The sequence below is a fragment of the Melanostigma gelatinosum genome, assembly GCF_949748355.1.
Source record: "Melanostigma gelatinosum genome assembly, chromosome: 16".
NCBI lineage: Eukaryota > Metazoa > Chordata > Actinopteri > Perciformes > Zoarcidae > Melanostigma > Melanostigma gelatinosum.
Window position 1 is genome coordinate 15,786,797 of NC_136649.1, and position 23,139 is coordinate 15,809,935.

The following is a 23,139-nucleotide window of genomic DNA, read 5'->3' on the forward strand; positions in this document are numbered from 1 at the left end:
TGAGTAACCTCGGCTCGATCCACTCGGGCATACAGTATGTTACCATGTCAGTGCAGAAATAAACGCAGAGCAACAGAAGTACAGAGGGTAGAAAATAAAATCTTGTCTACGTAAAAAGCCAATATTTTTGTATAGGAAAGGTCCTGTGGGCCTTGCGGACTTGGCTCCCCAAGTCCGCAAGTGGGTGTCTGTGTATTAGGGTGACCAGACGTCCGGATTTAGGCCGGACACTGGATCTTTCTAGGAGTATGGCATGGTCGACCATGTCGAATGCAGCACTGAGATCTAGTAACACTAAGACTGAACTTCTGCCATTGTCTATGTTCAAGTGGATGTCGTTGAAGACCTTAACAAGAGCAGTTTCAGTGCTGTGGTGCTGTCGAAAGCCTGACTGGAAAACATCAAAGCAGTTATTTACGGCCAAGAAGTCGGTCAGCTGTTGGAAAACCGCTTTTTCAATTATTTTACTTAAAAATGGGAGGTTTGACATTGGCCTATAATTTTTCATCGTTGCGGAGTCTAAACTAGCTTTCTTTAGGAGTGGTTTAATAACTGCAGTTTTTAGGGCTTGTGGGAAGACACCTGATAGAAGGGATGTGTTTACAATTTGTAAAAGATCAGTGCTCATGCAGTTTGAAATATTTTTGAAAAAGTGTGTTGGTAGAATATCCAAGCAGCAGGAGGATGACTTCAGATGTTGTATGATGTCTTCTAGGCTTCTAAGGTTGATTGAATGAAATTGTGTCATGATATTTGAATGGATGTTAGATCGGGACAACACATATCCTGTGGTTGATGTGGAGGCACTGACTGCTTGTCTAATTTTCTGAATTTTATCAGTAAAGAAAGGTGGCAAATTATTGCATTGCAATAGTTAAAAATATTTTTTTACTTTAAAATTGAAGCCATCTACAAGCTCATTGACTGAGAGGCAAGAGAGGGCTGGTGTGGAGGAGAACTTCTGAATAAATAGTTCACTGGTATTTTCAGAGATGTAACGCTTTGTCACAACCTTGGTTTGGACATTTGTGTGCAAGGAGATTGCACTCTCAAAGAAAACACAGAAATGATCAGAGAGTGCAACATCAGTCACAGCAACCTTGGAAATGTTTACACCTTTGGTGATGATTAGGTCCAGAGTGTACCCCCTGTTGTGGGTGGGTCCTGTCACATGCTGAGTCAGATCATAGTTATCAAGGACACCACATAGTTCTATAGACTCTCTGTCCTGGGGATTATCAACATGGATATTAAAGTCACCAACAATAACAACACAGTCAAAATCAATACAGATTACAGACAGCAGTTCAGTAAACTCATCAAAGAAGGTTGCACAGTATTTAGGCGGTCTGTAAATGTTTAGGAATAAAGCTTGAGTGGAATTCAGAGCCACATATTCAAAATAACTAAAATGACCAAAGGGCATCTGCTTGCATTGAAGAGAATCATTAAATAAAACAGCAACTCCACCTCCTTTCTTATGCGCTCTTGTTTCACTCATGAAACTGAAGTTGGGAGGTGTTGATTCAATAAGAACAGCTGCACTGTTATCTTGATTTAACCAAGTTTCAGTTAAAAACAAAATGTCCAGTTTGTGCCCAACAATAAAATCATTGATTAAAAATGTTTTTCCTGACAGAGACCTGACATTTAATAAAGCTAAGTTTAATGTGGTTAAAGCTTTCTTTGCCCAATTTATTTGGACAGCTGATGAGGAATGTATGCTAAGTTTGATAAGTTTGCATGTTTACTATTGTTTCTTCGCAGCCTCACCTTTCTTTTTCTATAAACTTGCAAGACAGGAATTGAAGCGGCCAGCTGCATACAGGGCCCCGACTTTTCCTGGAGAGAGTCATTGGTGTAATTAGCCCTGTAGCCTGGACCCAGAAGATATCAATTATTTCCTCCATCAGGTAGGGGAGACAGAGGACGGTTGTAGAGCCGTCGGGGAGTGTGAAGAGGTGTGTGTTTGGTTCCAGCAGTGACCAGCTTTTTCATGTTGTCAGTGAACTAGCCCTATATCATTGGTTAAAAATGTAAATAAGGCTCCGTGTGCTGGCTACGTCATATCTACGCACTGAGGCCGACTGACAGCTGTTGAGCTTCTGCTGAGGGTGGAGTTTGCTTGAATACAAGTGGACTGCTGCACACATACACGGATGAAGACACTGCACACAAGTCCCCAATAGACTGAATCACTTTAGAAATATTTTTTGGCTCAGTCTACAGTTGTTTTTGGAATATATATTTTTTATGAGGATATTATTTACTGCCTTTTCTTTAGTATGTTAGTATTCCGTATCACTGTGTTCTTTTATTCCACAGAAAAGCTGCACAAAGCTTTTCTGTGACCAACAAAGGTCCCAAGGCCAAAGTTCAATACTGTTTTCAGTGATGAAGTTTCTCTTACACTGGCTGTTTTAAGGTGACATTTCAGAAAAAAAACTGTCCCTATTAGACAATAGTTTTTTGCCCGATTGGCTTTGGTTGTCTCTTTTCGCGCCCTGAAATATGTCTCCAGCACGCCCCTGTCCATATGTGGCACAAAGCTTGGGTGTAGGATTACACAGGACCAATGTTCCCTCTAAGCTGCGCGCTTGAGCAATCGCGCACTGCTCGCACATTCTCAGCGCACAAGAAAATCTATGCAGCGCATAAAATAAAATTCAACATAAACGTATTAATTAATATCTAATATTAGTCCTAATCTTATCTAATCAATTAAACCAATAATAATAATAATAATAATTTTGTTTTCTGTACTATTTTGCAACGTAACTCAGTGAGTGACAGGTGTCCAGCCAATGATACGATTCGGTTCACTTACGCTACGCAGCCAATCATAGCATTGACACTATTGCCCTGCCCATTCGCGCCGTGCAGGTTAGCTAGCTAACAACAGTGCGGCGGAGTTACGAGACGCAAATGCTAACCCCTTATCATGGCGAAACGAACGGGCAGCGACATAAAGTCAAAGCAAGAAGCAGACGAAGCCATCAACCTGGACAAAGTGTACAACCATTGGAGAAGTGAGAAGGACAGACGTGAAAAATAAGGTAAAATTTAAGTCAGATTTGTGCATATTCTAGTGACATTTATTAAGATTTTTTACTTATGGATATTAATCATTAAATTATGTTACTACTAGATAATTTATGGGTAGTAGAAATGATAATAAAAAACTGAGTAATTACATATTTTACAGACAGAGTTACAGGAATTTACACTGTATCACACAAGCTACAGCACACGTCATTGTGCAAAATGTGAATGTTTTAATGTGAACAAAATGTTATGTCTGAAAGGTGTATATGTATCATTTCTTCCAGAACAGGACCCTCACACAGGCCAAAGCAAGACTCTTCCCATGGCCAAGCAGGACTCTCACATAAAACATACTACACATCTCATGAACAACAAGATTTTTGTCTTTTTCCTTTAAAGTTTGTCAAATCACTTATATTAAAAGTAAACTAGTGAAAATTGCTGCTGTAATTTGATTCTTTTAATAAGCCATGTAACTTGCTATGATCCAAGGTTTTGAACAGGTGTGATACTGGTGTGTGGCCACAGCGTGCACATCTGATGTTGCTCACAGTGGTCCTCAGTGTGCTCAGGGAGCTTGTGTGTATGCCCAGACACATGAAAAATTAGAGGGAACATTGCACAGGACTTACATTTGTTATACTGTGGTAATGCTACCCTGACATCAGAAAATGATCTGAATACCTCTTCCACTTCAACATTAATTATTTGTTTTACAGCAACCATCAGTTGAACAGATAACATTCAAACTGGTGCATTCAAGTACAGACATTCTGCATACCTCTTTCTACTACTTGATACTGCAGATGTACAAATTAGTCTGATGAAAAAAAAGACACTGCACACAAGTCCCCAATAGACTGAATCACTTTAGAAATTCTTTACTTTTTGAGCCGTTAAATGTTAACCAAATTTGTTTGGTTTTCTTTATGCTTTTAAAACATTCATTTATCCGTTTATTATTTATTATTTATGTGACCTGTGATTTAATTTGTACATTTTAAGTCCACAAATGTTATGCTTTATGGCACTCAGCACAGTGGTCAGTTTTTAAACACCACAATGTTGAATAAATACAAATACTGTGAACAAACACTTTTTGACTCTTTAAGACTATTTTTTCCGCTTCTGTTACACATACATCATGTAGCAATCACACAAAGTTGTATTGTAGAGGGGGAGCACGGCAGAGTCCTATGCAATTATTCACAGCTTCACTAAATACCGCAGAGAGTCCTCCTTTTTGGTGTTATGGATATGGTCACCCTACTGTGTATCCGTGAGAGTCTCTTTGATTTTTCTAGTACTGTCTCTTTAAATTTCTCAACAAACTTTGTTTGCCCCTCTGCGATATGTTCGACTCCGAGCAAAGAGATTCCCTGGCGTCGTCACACAGAGACGCACAGAGAGTGGGGAATGTAAATATGTTTTTTTTTAGGAAATAGTCTGAAGTGGGTCTGAAAGAAAGATTCAGTCTGTTCCGCAATGACAGTATTTTGCAGCAGACAAAACAAAGAAAAACGACATCACTGCTGACTGATGTCTATTTGATATATTCGTGCTGCACAACTCTTCCACAGTGCTGAATAATGTGAATGCATAAAAACACAAACAAGGAGCATTGTTTGATATATGCACATAACTCTTAACCTAGCAAACAACTGCCAGCTGTACAGCCCATCTGATCTAGAACATGACTTGCGAGGAGAGCGGGACAGAGGTCCCTTTGGAGCCAACCCAGACCTGCCGGCAGATACTGCTGCTGTTTTCTTGGGTGTCAGAGTGACATCAGTGAAAAAGAATAACTACATAATCCAGCAGACGATGTGTAAGAGGGTCACTGGATACCCATGGCAGCAAGTATCTACTCTTATCCTGGATTGTGCCCAGCTAGCTCAGTATACTGTATGTTCTCACCATGTAACCAATACACAGACAACTAAAAGATACACATGGGGTCAAAGCAGGGTGACGACATCACCAATTGCCCATGTCTCTTCCCCTGCACAGTTGTTATTCAAAGACATTTAAGCAGATTTTTAGAAGGATAGATGTGAACATGCTGCGTCAAGTTGATGATTGTACAGATTAGGTCAAGTTTTTTCAAGTTGTTCTGCTCCATCTGCAAAGGGCAACATGTCTTTCCCTTGGGGGTTCATTGTCATGACGGATTTCTATACCTTTAAACATCGCTACTGGATGGTTAGTCGAGAAAGAAGCTATTGCTTTTCATGTGAAGGACGTGTATACGCCTGTATCTGATCATGATGCCACAGCGATATTTGACCAGGAAAACACATCAATACACCAAATAATTGAGTCAGAAATTACATTTCAAAAAATATAGAGTAACATGGACTTTAATGCTGTGATGGTAGGTGGTGGAAGTGTTGTGAGAGGCAGCTTAGCAGGCAGTGAGTGAGTCACTGTGTTCTTAACCAGGACCGAGAAAGCCAAACTTCACCCTCCTGTTGTGTGGACATGGGGCCACAGCTGAAGCTCCATCAACAGACGAAGACAGAGGTTCAATAAACAGGGTTTGAAACTGTACAATTTGTTGTGATCACAAAAACGTGATCCTCTGAGACTGAAACCAGTCCCTCTCTTCTAACATCCATAACTCGCTCAATGTTTGTAGATGACAGCCTGCTCATTTTGTGAATAACAAACTTAAAGTGTACATTTTCTAAAGGGGTGAGGAAAAAAACAACACAGTCTACAAGGGATTGGTGGGAGAATGAAAGGGTGAAGAAGCTTAACTAGCTACTTTCAACTTCTTACATAAAAATGGAAATCAATAGTTTGTCCATTCTCTAATGGGACTCTTCTTCTGTCGTTCTGTGGTCTAAACCCAAAGGCAAGAACCAACACTCGAAATATTAAGCATCATTAATGAATATGAAGTCACCTTGGGAACTCTTTTCATTCATTTGCAGCCACAAGAGCTGGACTGATTTGTCAGAGCAGCACCTTTTCTGCCCAGTAATGCAGCACATTAGTAGCTCTCAAACTGACCTGAAAAACACTTCGACAAATAGCACAATATCTGAAGCCCCGGCCTTCAACAACACAAGCATGTCATATCCTACAGGAAGCACCAACTCTGCCCTACATGTCAGTACTACAAGAGTGTACAGAGGAAGGTTGTGATCAGTGACTTAAGACTGTGTAACAATAGTTAGTACGTAGAGGGGAAATGGCATCGATTCAAGAGAAGAAACTTATTCCCAGCGTTGGCAACCACAAACTAGATGAAAAGAGGAAGCAGTCAGTTGCTACGATACAGCACAGAATATGCAAACGTACGAAGAGCGGGGAGACGACCTTTAAACGGGCAGATCTCCACAAATTACTTTGCACTCTGGCAAGAATGTGAAGTCAAGTACTGAGTTGCAAGTGTTGATCATCCACAGTGAAAAATACACTCAAAATCCGGTACTCAAAGCTTCACAATAATGCTAAAGTATCAGATCTGAATAGGACACAAAAGGCTGTGATCTGTGATCTTTCAGAATATTGTAAATGCTAAGCTAGTGTTACTGGGTGAATGTTCTGTGGTTGTTCTACTGCTCGGGTATGTCACGACGGACAGGATCTACTTCCCCAACTGTGTCTGGAGTTTATGTGTGTTATTCACAGCCGGGTTAACCGGCTAAAAATGGGTTACAAATGAGTTAACCAATTACAGATCGGTTGTGGGCACGCATGCTTGTTCTAAATCGTTTGCAGTACGTTTTTGAGCTCTCTCGCTTTTTCACATCCTCACAAGATAGAACAAGTGCATCAGGAAGACCGAAACCACTTCAGTGAGTCATTACATCAGTAACACTGAAGTAGCAGGCGTGCACCCGTGGGTGATGGAAACTACTGAAACCTCGTTGACCGGACACAATCAGCAAGGCATTAAGAGATAATTCATGTAAGAATTGTACTTGAGTGGTACACCGCTTTTAGCATGGATTATACAGCCGTTTGTGGCACAGGTGACAAGGTTCAAGGGAATCAATCGCAGAAGGCCCCCCGAGGAGTAAACATCGCGGATCAACTCCTCATTTAGTGGCCGAACTTTTCAAACGACAGCGCAACTTGTAGTTAGGGAAGATCAATGCTCCAGAGCCACTGAACAGTAAGGTGACAGAGGCCTGGTGAATGTGTCAGTCTATCTGTTCCTGTGAAGGTGAATCAGCTGACTTACCTCAACGGAATCACAAGTGACAGTGCAAAGTCACACTAATAAATATTCATGTCTCCCTCATTTGGATGCATATCCCTCATCCCATTGGACTCCTGGCCAAGCACAGTGAATACACCAGAAAGGAGCAGCTGGTTCACATCAGAGATTATAGACCTCAGTCCCATGATCACACAGACACTGAAATTGAACAGAAGAGCGAACACATTTCTGTAAAATGCCTAACAACTACAAAGGAAGAAATACATCAAAATGAATGGGGACGGCCCCATCATACCCAGAGGCAAATCTTCAAGGCGTGTTTAGCATTTTCCTTTAATCTACAACATGATATATACGTGTAGTTGCTTGACCTGTAATTGTAAGCTGTTAAAAATGATTCCCTGAAAATACGTTCTCTGTGCCGGCTACGCGCCGTGCCATGCAAACATTAAACTGCAGGCTTTTTTAGCACAGAAACAAAATCCACCCTCATAACTCCACGCCATTAGCAACGGAACTAATGAGTTATTAAGCTGAGTCATGTGTCCACTTTTGAGGCAACGCAGAGCGCTTCAGAGTGCAGATGGTTGACAGATGCAAAGAGTTTCCTGCCTATCTATGGCGAGCCGGGCCATGTGTTCCATCACAAGGGACAAAGCATGAAGAAACAGAAACCAATACGTTTCTGTCTCTTCCATAATGCTAGCACAACACATTTGGATTTTATTGATACTTTATTGGCTTTACAATACCACGGCTGCATTTATTAGTCGTAGGAAATGAACCCACGCCATCATGCGTTAACTAACAACACAGGATAAGGATACAGGAAATAAACACCAACAACATGCTTCATTTTTCCAGAAACACCAATTTTTTCCTTTTTTTTTTTAAAGCTAAGAAGCTTTAAGGGATCCCTGGAGCAAGCGTATCTATTCTAATACTACGTAATGAACCATAATCACTCAATACAGAATATTTATCTTCATCACAGACAAAGTATTACACAATGCTATTTGTGCTGGATAAACATAGCCGAGGGTCCAAGGACAGAGGATGCTTTTGTTTTGTGATATTGGGCTACACAAATAAAGTTCCAATTATTGAATTGAAACATCTGTATCGGCCTTCTTATCAGTCACTCTTCCTCCATGATCAAGGCTTCTTTCTCTCTGGATTAAATGTCACACACAGACGAACCTCATTAAACACATGATCATAAAGCCGAAGCCACCTTTATGAAGATCCGTTTGTAGCCGTTACTTTGCTGCCTGCTGCCAACCGCGCAGTAATGTTAACAACATAGCCAAGTCTTTCCATATCCCCCTGGAGAAATCACACGCGCTCGTCTCGATTGTGTACTATAATAACGGCAGCAGCCAGCAGTGATCCATTAGAGAGAGCCGAGGGGAAAGAAATCAATTGGGAGGCATAAGACTCCCCAGAGAGAGACATTTAAAGACAAAAGGGGGCGGCAGAGAAACTCTGACAAGACCCGAGGGCTTAAAAAGTGAGATCAGCTGAGCGGTCCCAAGCCAGGGGCTTTGGGGACTCAGCCAGCAGCAGGGGGACCTCAGAGGGAAGCCAAGTCGGCATTCTTCAGGCAAAGCTGCCCAAAACCTGACCACCGCTTTAGAAAAATAAGAATGTTGACATTAGCACGAATGAGATACATGTTCTGATGGTTTGACAGAGGTCCAGAGATATCCCGACAGTCACCTCGACGGTACATATTTTTTTACTACTTATTAAAAAACGTCAGTGAAACTCATTTTAACCCAGCCATTCGGTGTGTTCCAGTGCGAGACGTGCGTCGCTGACAGCAGGGAATTGTCAGCTTTTTTTTTTTTTTTCATGATTTTTTTATTGTCAGATAAAAAGGGAAGCTGGGGAGTCAAACCCTCGGCACCGGGTGGGCTCAGAGGCCGACGGTACAATGGCCGGGTGGAAAATGCAGCAGCAACAACAACAAAAGGGGGTTTTGTTATCATGATAAAAGACGTGGCCGGCGACTGTGACAAACGGCAATCCAATGTCACATAAACAGGAGACCGATTGTACAGCAGGCCTTTTGTGACCACAGGACACACGGCAGCACCGCCTGTGTACACTGTGAGCCGGTACCTATAACGGCATCGTTAGACATCATTGGTACACCGAAAAAAGGACGTGTGAGCTACAAAAACCAGCGTGCTTGCTTACTGCCAGTAAATTATACCGTAGCACCACACGCTCAACAACAATATTCAGCTGACAAGATGTTTTTAAAAGGTTATTGCTGACAGTAAAAACATTACATCATCCAACAGACTCCACTGATCCGAAGAGAACCAAAAGATTTACCATTTATAACTACGTCAAAGAAATAACACTGACAACAAAGAAACCTCACAGTTGAATGTCTAAAACCCATCATTGACGGCATCTTATCAGGAGGGGATTGTGAAGCAAACAATACGGTGCCGGTGGATATTTGCACACCGCCATGCTTCTGAGAGCCCTCCTGTTAACTTCATCAGGTCAAACCACCTTTATCTGGAGCATTGGATACAGCCAACAAAAGATACAGTATACCGTCTCTTTTGACAATAAAGAAGGGCGTGTCAGTCACTCAAAGACAATGAAGAGCAGCGCAAAACAAACAGCTAGTTGTTACGGCTCATTGTATACGTCTGAAAAGGCCAGTGGCGAGATATGACGCGAGCACAGTTGCTGCTTATTGAAACAGCTGCCGCAGGACATCGCAGCTGATGCTACAAATGAGTTGCAAAAGTCCCTTCCCAGAGGAAGCCAAACTTACAAGATCAATCATGAATACATGGCTAAATGTCGAGAAAACGTTGCTAACCTAGTCTTCTAACCTTGTTTTTTGAATTCATAAATAAAATACCCACGTTTCTTACACTTCAGGGGGATTGTTTGAGTCATGTAGTCGGGCGATTTCTGATTTCCTGTCATAAATAGCACAATGTTTGGAACCAGGCAACACCTGATGACTGCAAGGCATGAGTTTGTATGAGTCAACTGCTTTCCAGATTTCAGTCTGAAACTCGATATCATGCTTTATGATGCCTTAGCCGGCCGGAAATCAACCCTTGCAGCACAGCACAAATGATGTCAGCATGGAGAGCATACTGGTGCGATATTAACATGCATCATCGACAGTGACGGTAAATGTCCCACTCAAGAAATTGGACCCGATCGAGTCACAAGCTGCCCCTGAAAATAGCTAATCTGCAACGCAGCTCTGCTTAATAGTGTCAAAGTGTCATAATATTATGATAAATCCTTAAGGGATTGAGATCAGTACCGACTACCACGCATATGTAGTTTAAAAAACAACAGCAGTACACGTATATGTGTGCCAAGCTAGAGATGGGGGGGGGGGGGGGGGGGCCAGATACGATGCATTAAAATGTCAAGGATATCCTTGATGCACACTGTCAGGTTAATGTCTTAATGTCTTCAAGGCTAAGAGCAGCACTTCATACTGTACATGGCCTTCAGATGAAAAGAGCTCAAGACAAGCAAATCCGGGGCAGACACAGCTTGGGATCCGGATGTAATTTGAGCCTACATACATCACAGCTTTCATATACCAGGACCCCTGAACCGCAGTGGGTGAATATAGTGCACAGAAAAAGCAGGAGGACTTATTAGTCAAAGTAGTAACGGCGTGATACTGAGAGGGGACAGGCTGTGTGTGAGAGAGAAAGAAAGAAAGGGAGAGAAGAAGAGAGAAGGAGAATGTCAGTTCAAATTTCACAGCTCCCATTATAGCTCCGACACAAGGCCAGTGCGCAGGCCTGTCTCTCCCGTGGGATACATACAGTCCGACATACACTACAGCAGCTCCATAAAGAGGAGTGTCAGTGTCTGTTGGGCCACACAGATCATACTGTATCCGAGTGAATGTATTGGTTTCTGTGGTGTGGACACAGCTGGGGCACCCAGTTGGCAGGAAGCTAACAAACCACACATGGGTGACACCTGTCCAACAGAGGGGTATGGCCCAGGCTTATATTCAAATAGAGAGAAACAACCAAGCACAGCCAGGAGATAATCTCCGGGAGTCCATTCAAATATTCCAATAAACAAAAAGACACTCCTCGCTTTACTGCATGGCAGTTGCTTGGCTTTCTCCGACTACAGTGCTATGAAGCTATAAAAGGTAAAGGGTACGACGAGTGTCTGGACATAAAATGCGCTGTGCAACGTGTGAAAACTATTGTTGATGATTGAGAATTGTGGTTCCAGACTCAAGCAAATGGTGAGAATTAGAAACATAGCTAATAACTATTCTGTAGCTACCGTAGCAATGTAAAACCAGGGGGTAGCCTCATGCTAATGATGTAATCGTGTTGAAAGTGATGTGCTCTGCAGATGCAGCAGCTTAATCAAAACACAAGTTTGATCTCACATACGTGTTTACAAACATTACATTGTTATAATCATTCTAATAATTATACTTCTATTTCACACGATGGGGTTGTTCCACTTATTAGAGGCAAAGCGATGAAAGCACTTGATCTCCTTGCCGAGTTTAGAGAATGCGTTTATGAGAGAAAGCAGAGCATGTCACTTCAAAAAGTTAGTCTTCGGCGACCAACATTCCAGATTTTGAACATTACATTTCACTTTTTCATATGATTTCACATGCAAACTTTTACTATCACAATTGAGAATAGACACGTCCCACCAGAGACACCTTTCTAGTCTCAGGTCACAACAAGGCGTTGCTGAGGTCCAGCGGGAAGAGAGGAGTGAGTCATGAGCCTTGCATGCGAGAAAGCTCGGCAGGAGAAAGAAATAGGCTCATCTGTATGTGACCTCATGCTGATAAGGAAAGAGGAAAGACACGAACGAGTGATTCTGCAACTGGTGACATAGGGCCACGGTGCACAGCAAATAATGATGCCAGCATTATTTTATTTGTTTAATCTATTGTGGCTCTATACAAGAAATTGTTACTCAGACTGAATTTGAGTAGATTCCCTGTTGTTCAGTCTAAACTGGAAAACATAACTTTAAGTTGAATTCCATTCTTTCAGTACAAGAGACACCACAACAAAAACAAAGATATGTTAGTGTGTGGCTCACACATTGTAGGTACCAAGACAATAAATAAAAAGGTACATGTAAGATTCCACCATGCTAACACAAGCAAAATCACAATGTAATTGGAAGAAACCACCACTATTGTAAACATGGGATATTTCTATCTTGCCACAGTGGCACTTCATATTTGCGTTTTGTTTCCCTAGAAGCCCTTCGAAGAAACCCTGACATGGGCGGACATGACTAGAGCTTCCATGCTCTGGTGAGCTATGAAATCATTGATATGGAAATGTTCTTTGCATACATGCACGTGCTGTGGTTTAGGTGTGGTGCCTGTGAATGTGAAAGTGCACATCTAGTTGCAAGACAAACTTTTGCAATGGATTCCAGTTGAGAAAACTATCACTTGCTAATATAATCCAGACTAATCTCTCCTACAGTGGTTGCCCAACCCATTACAGACAGACAGAGACAGGGTGGTGCCCTGTGTCATTACAAATGACGATCATTTTACATCAAACTAGTAGTTTGTAATCCTAGCAGTGAAGGGAAACACTGGTCATTGCGGCCTATAACGTCACTTACACACTATTCCAGGGCTAACTTCAAGTGTATGTTTGGAGAAATTAAACTCGTTAATCCAGATTACAGTGGTGATCTGATGTAAAGCAGATCAAAGGGCTCTCTTTTTCGGACTCCAGTTGGAGAACCGCTGGATTAGGTTATGTGCATCGATGGGAAGAGACAAAAGGCATTAGCTGTAGTGTAACGTTAGTCAATCCGCAATGTGTGAAGGCTGTATAGGCTAACGGTTGGAGAGAATAGCGCTGCGCATCATCAGCTGCTGCTAACGTTGTGTGCACTTATGATAGCTACTCACAGTGGATGTAAAAATGCATTATCAAGTCAGAAAAACTCGTGGATTTGATATATTCTTCTTTTTAAAAACATACCTGGTCAACGGGGAGATTGATAATTTCGCTGATTGGCTGCAACAGAGTGGATCCAGTGCATGATGCAGCCGTTTGGGTAGCCATGCTCGGTCGGTGTCCGTAAATCCTTTCTCGCTCTCTCTTCTCCGGTTCACTTCACTCCCCTCTCGGCGTTTGCGATGATAAATTCACCGATGCTGCTGCTGTTGTTGCGAAGGGCTGGACAGTTGTCATCCACAGCGCACATCCAACAAAAGAGTGCACAACCGCGACGAGATAGTCACCGCTTGACCACTTTCTCTTCCGTCTGACGTCAGTTAGGAACACCGGACGTCGTATTTTAGCTCGGGGTTGACGAGAAGGCCTCACGCGTCACGTTTTTTAAAAACAATTTTTACATGTGTATTTCAACTATGACGAGGGGGAACGTTTTAGATGTTAACAGCCTAAATTCTGATAAAACTGTTTTGAAAATCCCTAACTTTCTCGTTTTAAAGGGTGATTAAATAATTTAAGGAGCGTTTCCGGTGTGAGCTTGAGTGGTATGTTTTGTGTTCATGAAACTAAATAATGCGTACCTTTTGGCTAACTTATTTTGTGTATACTCATCAACGTTTAACATGTTTTAACGTTACGCTACCCAGGAATGAGACAATGGTTAATATCGTCGTAGAGTAGGACGTGAGCTATCTTGGTAGCACGGTCTCTTTGATAACAATAAAAGTGGTGGAGAGCATGGCGGCCCAGCCCTCCGATAGCCTACAACCATCTATTTTGACCTATCGTAAGAAGAAAGGGAAATCCATCAACCAATCCCACTTTTGGAAATGGAAGGGGGTCTTGATTTACAGTCTTCAGGGCAAATTGAATTTGAACTGAACGAACTGCGTGCGGTTAGGCCCCACCCCTCTGACATTTATAGCATTCCACACATGCAGGAGGAGAAACGTGTGATGTAAGGTGGGCCATTTGGCAGGATTCATTTGAGGGAACGACTAACAATGAGACCAGTGATGGCTGTTAAAAGTGAACAGCGAGGCTTGTAATCTGCGCTGCTGTTTTAGCTGCATGAAAGAAAGAGATCAAGAGCTCTTTGTAAACGGTGACCACGCACTTCTTCAGCATCTTCACATTGACATTTAACAATCTGGACACGGACATAAAGCCTATGTTGCTGCACATGTATTTTGTCAATGGACCATAGGACACCAATGTAGTTTATTTATTGTGTCAAAAATACACTGTTCTTGGACATTAACATTGTGTTTTTAGTTTGATTGTTCTTGTAAGACAGAAGAAGAACATTAAACACAAGAATAAAGCCAGGGTAATTACTTTCCCTGAATATTATTTATTCAACTTCATCATGAAGTTGTTTAAATCCCCTTGAGGCAAATTTGTGATTTTTGATATTGGGCTATATCAATACAATTTATTAAATATTAATAAATGTTACAGGGCAAGGTATGAAATTGAAGTTGCTGCAAAGACAAAGTGAGCACCACATTTTGTGTTGAAAATCAAACTACTGGGATCAATCAGGTAGCTATTTGTTGCCTGAATTGTTACGCAATAATCTCCAGAAGTTTAACTTGATGCAGCCTTTTATTCTTCACTGTCTATCAGCACCTAGTGGATTCAAGTGTTTTTCCCCCTCAGAACCCTACTAGTTTAGCAAATACATGTATGCTACTTCCTCAATAAAATCTGTGAAACAAATACTTCCATTCATTAAGGATTCAAAGTTAAGGACATACACAGAATAATTATATGCCATATGCATGAATCATCAAACTATATATTTTGTAGGTTTAAACTTTTACCATGATGCATTTTTTTAACCATAAAGTCTACACTACCCCTCTGAAGTTGGGATCATACTTTGTAATCCAATATTCTTTCACTGAAATAATGTAGTTATGTTGTATTTTAAGAACGTTTGCAGCAAGGCACAGTCGCCACATGAGGGCAGCACTCACACACCGATGACAACCCACCTGACTGCAATCTTCCTGTTGTGTTAATTTAGGAAGTTCCTTTTAGTATAAAGTATGTACACTACAAGAAGAGAGGAGACGATTTATGGATTGAGACAGAAAGACTGTGACGTGCAAAATACTTTATTTAGAGCTCTGAATGTAGATGGAACGGAAAAGAACAGAAAAAAGCCAAGCACTATATTCAATAAACTTCCGGAAAGTTAAACTAAGTTGGACAGAAAGGAAGTTGCCCAGACAACAAAATGTACACTCCCAAACAGAAAAGACGTTCAAGTGCCGTGGTGGACAGGTTCCAGTTATCAGCGTCTGAGCTGGGAGAGGAAGAGGGGGAAAAGTAGGAGGAAGCTCCACCACATACTAAACCAGAGCAACTACTTGGATCATCAAATGAGCTGCAGTAAGGCAGGGCATTAGCAGCTCAAGCTAGTGGAAAGAGTCTTTAAAAACTGGCTGAATTACAATAAATTCATTTTTGAATACATGTTTTGGGCCATTGTTTACATTCTGAGCAGAAATGGGCGGGTATTACAATGTCATAACGGCCTGATAAGATGTTCAGTACTGCAAAACCAAAATTTCTTCATATGCATACAGTGCAAGATTCACAATATCATGTGACCTCAACATTGTATTGTTAGGTTGGTTTCTATGCATCATGTTTTTATCACATGGTGTTTGTGATATTGTTCTGCTTTGATGATGTTATTTGTGAAACAAAACTGTGTTTAAAGTTTCTTTTTAATATAGAAATTTAAAAAAACAAAGTGCTGTTAACCAGGCATCACACAAGGCATCACACGAGGAAACTCGCCTGCTTGTGCTCGATAATTTATATTTTAAATTTCACAGTCAAGTTTGTGGGTCTCTCAGGATGTTTTCTCATCAGCAGTATGTGCTTTTGCAGCATTACCATTTTTTTATTTTCTGAAATGATACATTTTTAGAGCTTGCAGTCTGAAGTGGTAACAGAGTTGTGCATCACACCAACACCTTACTGGCACGTCTTGTCTTAAACACGTCTGTGTCGAAACCTTCTGCATTTTGCTTTGAAGCAAATACATTTTAGTGAACCTGATTTTGATTCCCAGTCAATTTGACTGTATGTGGAAGAATTTGTACTGTTGGCAGAGAACAAACATGTAATTACTGATTATCTCTTTACAATAATGACTGGAGATACAACGTTTGAATTGAAACCACATGTTACATTATGATGGATATTGTCGGTTATTTATTAATGCCATGCTCTCTCTTCCTCCATGGACTCCATCACCACTCTCTGAAACGCTCACCATGCACCTCATGTACCACAGCTCTTATATAATCACCATTGATCATTCATAACTACACAAAGACGGGAAGGGTATGACGTTAAGTCAGCGAGGGCAGACAGAGCCTCGTCGCATTCATGTCACTGCACTCCTCTGTGTTTTTGTTCTCCCTCCACGATATCTAATTAACCCCACAATCACGGAGAGAGAGCGAGAGAGCGAGAGACACAGTTCGTTAAGTTGGCATCGCCATGGCAACCCCATCCTCCTTCCTTCCTCCGCCGCCTCTCTCACAGACGGATACTTCACCTAAAAGAGCTTCACAGAGGAAAAGCCGACGGTGAGAAAGCGCAGGGCGAGACAAAGCCTCCGCTAATCTATTTAAAAGGCTGAAGAAAGCATGTGAATGAGTGGATGAGCTATACCGGAGCTTCCCACTCATTCATAATGAAGCCCGGGCCGCTCACAAGTGTGATAACTTTGCATTTCTCTTCCTTTTCTTGTGCCTTGCCCCCCAAAAATAATACTCCTCATCGTCATATGACTCACATTTGTGTATAATCTGGGCTGTATGGCTGATCTGTATTGTGGTGATAAGTCCATTAGCTCCTTATATAGTCAATAGTTTATGTTTTGCAGGCGTGCTCCTCCAGGGAAATGCAGCCTTTTCTCTCTCCAGATCGGACAGGAAGTGTCTTTTTGTTTTGGGGTCAGTGGACGGGGCTTCCTCAAATATAACTGTAGAGATGGAATAAACACTGTTTATTTACCACAACTATCCTCTGTCTGAAAGCCATGACATTACTCTTTATTATTTATTAGTCGTTCTACCCTCCCGTCTCTTCCTTTCCATCTTGGTTTATGCCTGCAGACACAGAAACCATTTTAATGGTTCTTTGCTCCCATTGGGATTTCTCTGGGAGCACATTATCACCATCACTCAAAATAGTCCAGCAGTGCAACCTGCGGGGGCTGTTGGTTAAGACAATCAATATGCTCTTGCTCATTTACAAATCACATCCTTGGGTTAATATCAGTGTAAAGACTTCCTGTGTTAAGGTTGAATCATCCTCTGAATGAGTGTCGTGCAATATCCAAGAAATATGCTCACACTACTCTACATTAATAATGAATGAGTCAGCGAAGGTCTCCTGACGTTATTGCTGGCCACTGTGTATTGCTGTGTATTTTACAGCATCGTCCAGCGTAGACAGGAGAGGAGGATCGTAGTGGTAGCATCACTTACATGCTATCCACATAGACTGCTGAGTGCAGAAACACACCACAAACCATCCTTTTTCCCACGTCAACGAAACATGTGGAAAGTGTGGCGTCAAAGCCGTAACCACCGTCTATTTCAGTGGCAGAAACATAAGCTGTCTCAGCTTATTGTGTCATTTTCTGGCCACATTAAGTTGAAGGGCGGGGCACCCATTCATTTCCCCTCTCTTACAGCACCTCATGTGTGCTTTATTATTCTTTTCTATTTTTGTTCTCTCTCAGGGTGCTTTAAGAAACATATCCTCGAGGATCGAAAAGGTTTATGTTCCCAAACAGATAGATCAAAGAGATATGGATATAAAGCTAGTTTTCCATCTATTCCATGTAAACACTTGCCTATCACCTGTATTTTTCAATGGTTTATGGCAACAAATACACAAATATAAGATGTAAACTAACATCACAGGGCAATTCAGACAATTATTTTCTTGTTTTCCCAAATCGGAATTAGACGAGAGTCCCTCCGTGGCCAGTGCACCAAGGTTTGGCAGCACTGCACAAACCAAGGCAGCATGCAAAGTGGACACACAATGGAGGCCGCAGGGGGAGCGAAAGACAGCAGAGCAGAAATGAAGGAGGCTTGATAGGTTTCACATACACTTATTATCTTCAAAGTTTAATGTCAAAATTATTTTCTGTTGATAATAACACATATAGTGACAGTATAAGACAGTGAGAGATTTTCTTTTGGTTATCTAAATGCAGGCTTTATCCTTTAAATGGGAATGAGCGTTAAATGGGAAGATTGATACCACTCTATATGGTAAATTGGAAGCCAGAGTGAGCAGCCGATTAGCTTAGCTTAGCACAAAGACCTGCACCTCTAAAGCTTATGATCATGTTTGTTTAATCTGTGCAAAAATCGAAGTGGAGGGGTGACTTCTAGCTCACCCGGTAGACTAAAGGTGCACGTAAAAACAGCAATAATGACAAAAAATAAATGTTAAATCGAAAAATGAGGCATTGCAGTTTCACCGAGGTTTTATTTCCCAAAATTATTTCCAAAAATATCTAACAATTCTACATTTAATTGTAAATTGGGCAAAAGAAAATTAGCTCTGGTGTTCATTGATGCTTCGCTCCAATAAAGGGAACGGATTAAGATTATTGAGAGATAAAGATAGAGCTTTTGTTCAAGGTGACTTTTAGCAATAAAATCAATAGGACAATAAGGCAATGACTTATCGAGCTACAGCTGACGTCAGTCACATATCTTTGGGCTGACCTAATGAGCCTAATAAAGTCATCCATCACTGATATTCTTCAGATGTAAAATGTCTGCCCTGGCTTGAGCATTGATCAGTCACAGAAAAGAGGATTTTCTTCCATTCCTTCCTTATGATCATGACAGACTCGGTGTTCTCCTTTGCTGCTGTATACTGCAGCTCCGATATTCCACGATTAGCTTTTCCATATGGCTACAATTCTATCCAGCCAGGAAGATGGATGAACAAGATGGATGTGAAAGCTCCACTCTGACTGAACAGACACTGTAATTGAGTTACACGGACAGAACTCCCTGCCCCTCCATTAGCATTCACAAGAGGATACCGACAGATCACCACACACGGTGCTGCTTGTACTTTATTATTTCCTGTTCACCAAACTGCAGAGTCGACTCGTCATTCTCTTTGAACTCTGCAGACACTTTAGATTGTTTGAGAACCGGAATACAAGATTGTGAAGTTAATTGTCCAATTGAGGCAAAACAGACCAGAATCCAAAGGTACTCTTTCATCCTCCCATCACTCTTGTTCTTTAACACAGCCAGTTCAGATGCCGGGGAGGCTTGTGGCGTCAGAAGAGATGCAACAAACCCCGGGAATCTGCACAGATGCTCGGGGAGTTTGCAGGACCGTCAGTGAGGTTGATTTGGATTCACTGTGCTGCAGAGGTGCTGATTCAGTCAGAGCCTGCCGCCTGGTAAATATTTACCCTTGGGTTAAATGAAATGTGTGTGGATGAGCTGAGAGATACAGCCTGCCTCTCACAGGTACTGGGTACAGGAATGTACTCGACTCAGGAGCGACCGAGAGTGTCCCTTTTGGTTTCGATTGTTGTCTCACAAAGCTGATGTCATTTTGTCCTCCATTAATCCCGACACAAATAGATTCAGAAGAGCCCCTGAACCCGCGCTGTGTGGCCGTTAAGCTGAAATGAAGATAAGGAATGAATATTTAATTGTGGACACTAAAAAGCATGATGCTGTGATAAAGCAGATGTTTTGCACGATCAGCGTACATTCAAATTGACCTTATGACGTTTAAGATGATCCTGTACTGTACAGCGGACTGTTTGGTGCTGTGGATTTCTTTGCACATGCACTTTTAATTGTTTATTTGTTGCTTCATTGTTTCGATGACATCCAGCTCTTGCTGTTATTGAGTTTGCATGCACTCATTGTAAGTTGCTTTGGACAAAAGCATCTGGCAAATGAATGTAAATGTAAGTGAATGTGTCATTGGAAAGAGGAAACCAAGAGAAGATGGAGCAGGTTGACACTCGGCCTTGTCAGAGTATAATGAAGTGCAGGGACACTCCACGTGTTTGGCCTCATAGTGCCAAATCCTGAGAGGAGCAATAATTACTGTAAAAGCCACTTGCTCCTAATGATGACGGCGAAGCAGCTGCAGAGCCCCCAGCTCTTAGCGACCACCACTCAGATGGGAGCGTTGTGATGGGGGCTGGCTGTAAATGTCATGCAATTATTTCACATAACATTTTTGGATGTCCTTCAGGATGGCAAGGTTAAATGAAAGCTGTGAGCCGGAGCATTCCTCTGCTTGAAGGGTCTGGGAGTGCTCAGATTGCTTTGTTTAATGTAGTTTGCTTTGTTTAATGTAGCACTGCAGGTCGTTACGTTGGTTTTCAACCACGATTTATCGATCAAATGACCTTCTATGTGTGCTATTCAAGAGAAAATGAAGACAATCAATCATACAGTGCAGTGTTCTGTTCATGTATTACAGTCAGACACACAGCACTGAAGAACTCTTAATCTCCTCCAGCTAATTGAATTTCCATTGTTGATTGAACGTTGTGTAATTGCATCCAACGCTGGCCTATGATGCTACTGACGCGTTGATACATGAGTCTGTGAGTGAATGATTTAAAATGTACCACTACTGTTGAATTACTAGAGTATATATAGTAGTTACTACATGGGGAAAAATGTAATTTTTTCTTTTCTTTTTTTAGATGCCACACAGCGGATGTAAACGTTGTATTTTGCTGCTGGCCGTGGAAGTAATGCTGGGTTACTACGAAGCAAAGTTTAGCCAAGCTAATGGTCAATGTGAGAAGCACCTCTAACTCTGGGTTTGAGTGTCCAATAGTTTGGCCTGAACTGATTATTGGGCTTCCTCTCAGAGTTTGTGAGAAAAGACTTGGCTCGTTACAGTTCACTGCCCTCCCCTCGGTGCTCCCCTTCCTCCCCTTGTTCCTTTGCCCTTCCCCTCCCCTCCTCCCTTCATCCCTCTCCCACGAGGAGACCCTCAGTGTGCAGCTACCGCTCAGGTTCACCAGGCACTACTTGTTCACTTCCTGCCCATGTGCAGCCACTTCATTTGTGCGGCAAAGCTCTTCTATAAAGTAGTATTCAGTTAGTAATGTGATGTGCGATCTATGAGAAGCTGATATGGGAATGTTTGAGTGGTGGGCCTGAGCTTGGCCCAGGATACGCCATTTCATCCACTTGTATGTCGGAAAGTTCCAGCTGCAGAATGGTTAGCATTCGTTGCTTGTTAATCGAAACAAAGCAGTCATTCATTCCACTCATTTGAAACTCAAGAGGCTGGATTGGGAGGTTATCCCACCTGTTACACAATCATGATGTCACGGCAGCGCAGTTAGGAAAAAGTGACTCCCGCTGAAAGGTCAGGTCACAAAACACATTACAAGCATCTTCAAAGAGGGTCTCTGTGGACAGTATGACATCTGCTTCGCTTATTGCTCTGTCTGCAGCTGTCTGGTTACATTTTGTTTCACTTTTTCATCACCAAATCAGCTTTAGGTTCAAAGGAAAGGAAAGTGAAAATAGCACATTGTGCACCAAAGCAGTGTATAATATGAACACTTTCAGTTTGGTGTCTCATTAAATCACTAATCAGCCGTGACCACAGCGAACCCATCCATCAACTACCACTCTGACTTGTTGCTCAAGGCTGTAAGTTGTTTGCATGCAAACAAGGTCGATATTGAGGATGGTCGCTGCTGGTGAATGAGGCTCATGTTTAATAACGCAGGTGAAAGCTCCAGCTGTTGCTTCTTTTACCGACGGGCTGCGGTAAATCAAAACTTTATGAGGCTTCTGTGATTATATGATACAATAAAAGTAGAGTATTGATTATTTATGCAAAGGTTACACGACACAGTACATTTTAACAATGTTTCCTTGAGCTGCATTTTTATGATCGCTCATTGAAATGCATGGTTGTGCTTTTCCAGGTCCCCTAAAATGTTAAACAGTGTGCTGCTCATATTAAGTTCCTTACCTGTACTTGCTGAATTAGCTTGTTCACCTTGGTTTCCAGTGCTTCTCTTCAGCAACAGAAAGTACAACTGGTGCAGCACTGAGAGATTAGGTATTTTTAGGCTGGTTTGGTCTTGATTTAAAGGATAAAGCTTGCATTTAGAAAGGCAGATGTTACTGAAACTATAATGCCATGTCAGTGGTGCAGAGAAGGGTTTGATGATGCTGACCTCACTGACTGAGCCGCTCTGTCTCAGGATAGCAGATGTTAGCTGCGAGTGTGTGTATTCATTTCATGAGGGAGTTGAGGCCTACAGCCAGTCAGGGTCAGCCTGGGTCTCGGGCTCTTCATTTAGCAGCTTGCCAGGAGACGCTGCAGAGCTGAAAGAATGTGTGAACACTGCCCAGTTTGTGATTTAAAGGCTGCCCGGGGTTTTGCCTCGGCCGCTGTGATACTATTTATACCGCTGGCCGTCCTGCCGGGGTTGAATGAGCTGGGAGGCATCGGCAGATTTTTCATACCAAAACCCAGGAAAAAACGCAAACTCCCTGGGAGCAGAGGCTGCAGTTTTTCAAGCTCCTGTTGAGAAAATATTCAGGCATGGGAGAGAGTCTTCACGGGTTTCAGGCGCCGACTAATGATAGAATGCTCTCTTTCTTCTCTGCTTTTTCCCAACAGGGTTTTTTCCATTTTAGATCAAATTTATTCTTAGCTGATGCAAACACAAAACAACTTTTCCTCCTATAATGTGGTAGATACCTTCATGTAAACTTTGGAGTACACAGATTCAAAGTTGACAGTACTCTACTTTAATTACTGGAATGATTCGATTCTTTTCTGATACAGTGTGATGACACAAATCTGAGCTCATTAAAATGATCTCCACTCAGCTTTCTGAATACATGT

At 41.9% G+C, this 23,139-nt stretch overlaps 1 protein-coding gene across 1 annotated transcript in view; it reads right to left on the reverse strand.

The window, feature by feature from the left end:
- mboat2a (membrane bound O-acyltransferase domain containing 2a) overlaps positions 1-13,418 on the reverse strand; it is a 40,579-nt gene extending 27,161 nt beyond the window's left edge. Inside the window, exon 1 of the mRNA XM_079286003.1 lies at positions 13,231-13,418. Within this exon, the coding sequence (XP_079142129.1) occupies positions 13,231-13,314 (84 nt within the window). The 5' untranslated portion in view covers positions 13,315-13,418. The remainder of the gene's footprint in view (positions 1-13,230) is intronic.
- Between the last annotated feature and the right edge of the window lie 9,721 nt (positions 13,419-23,139).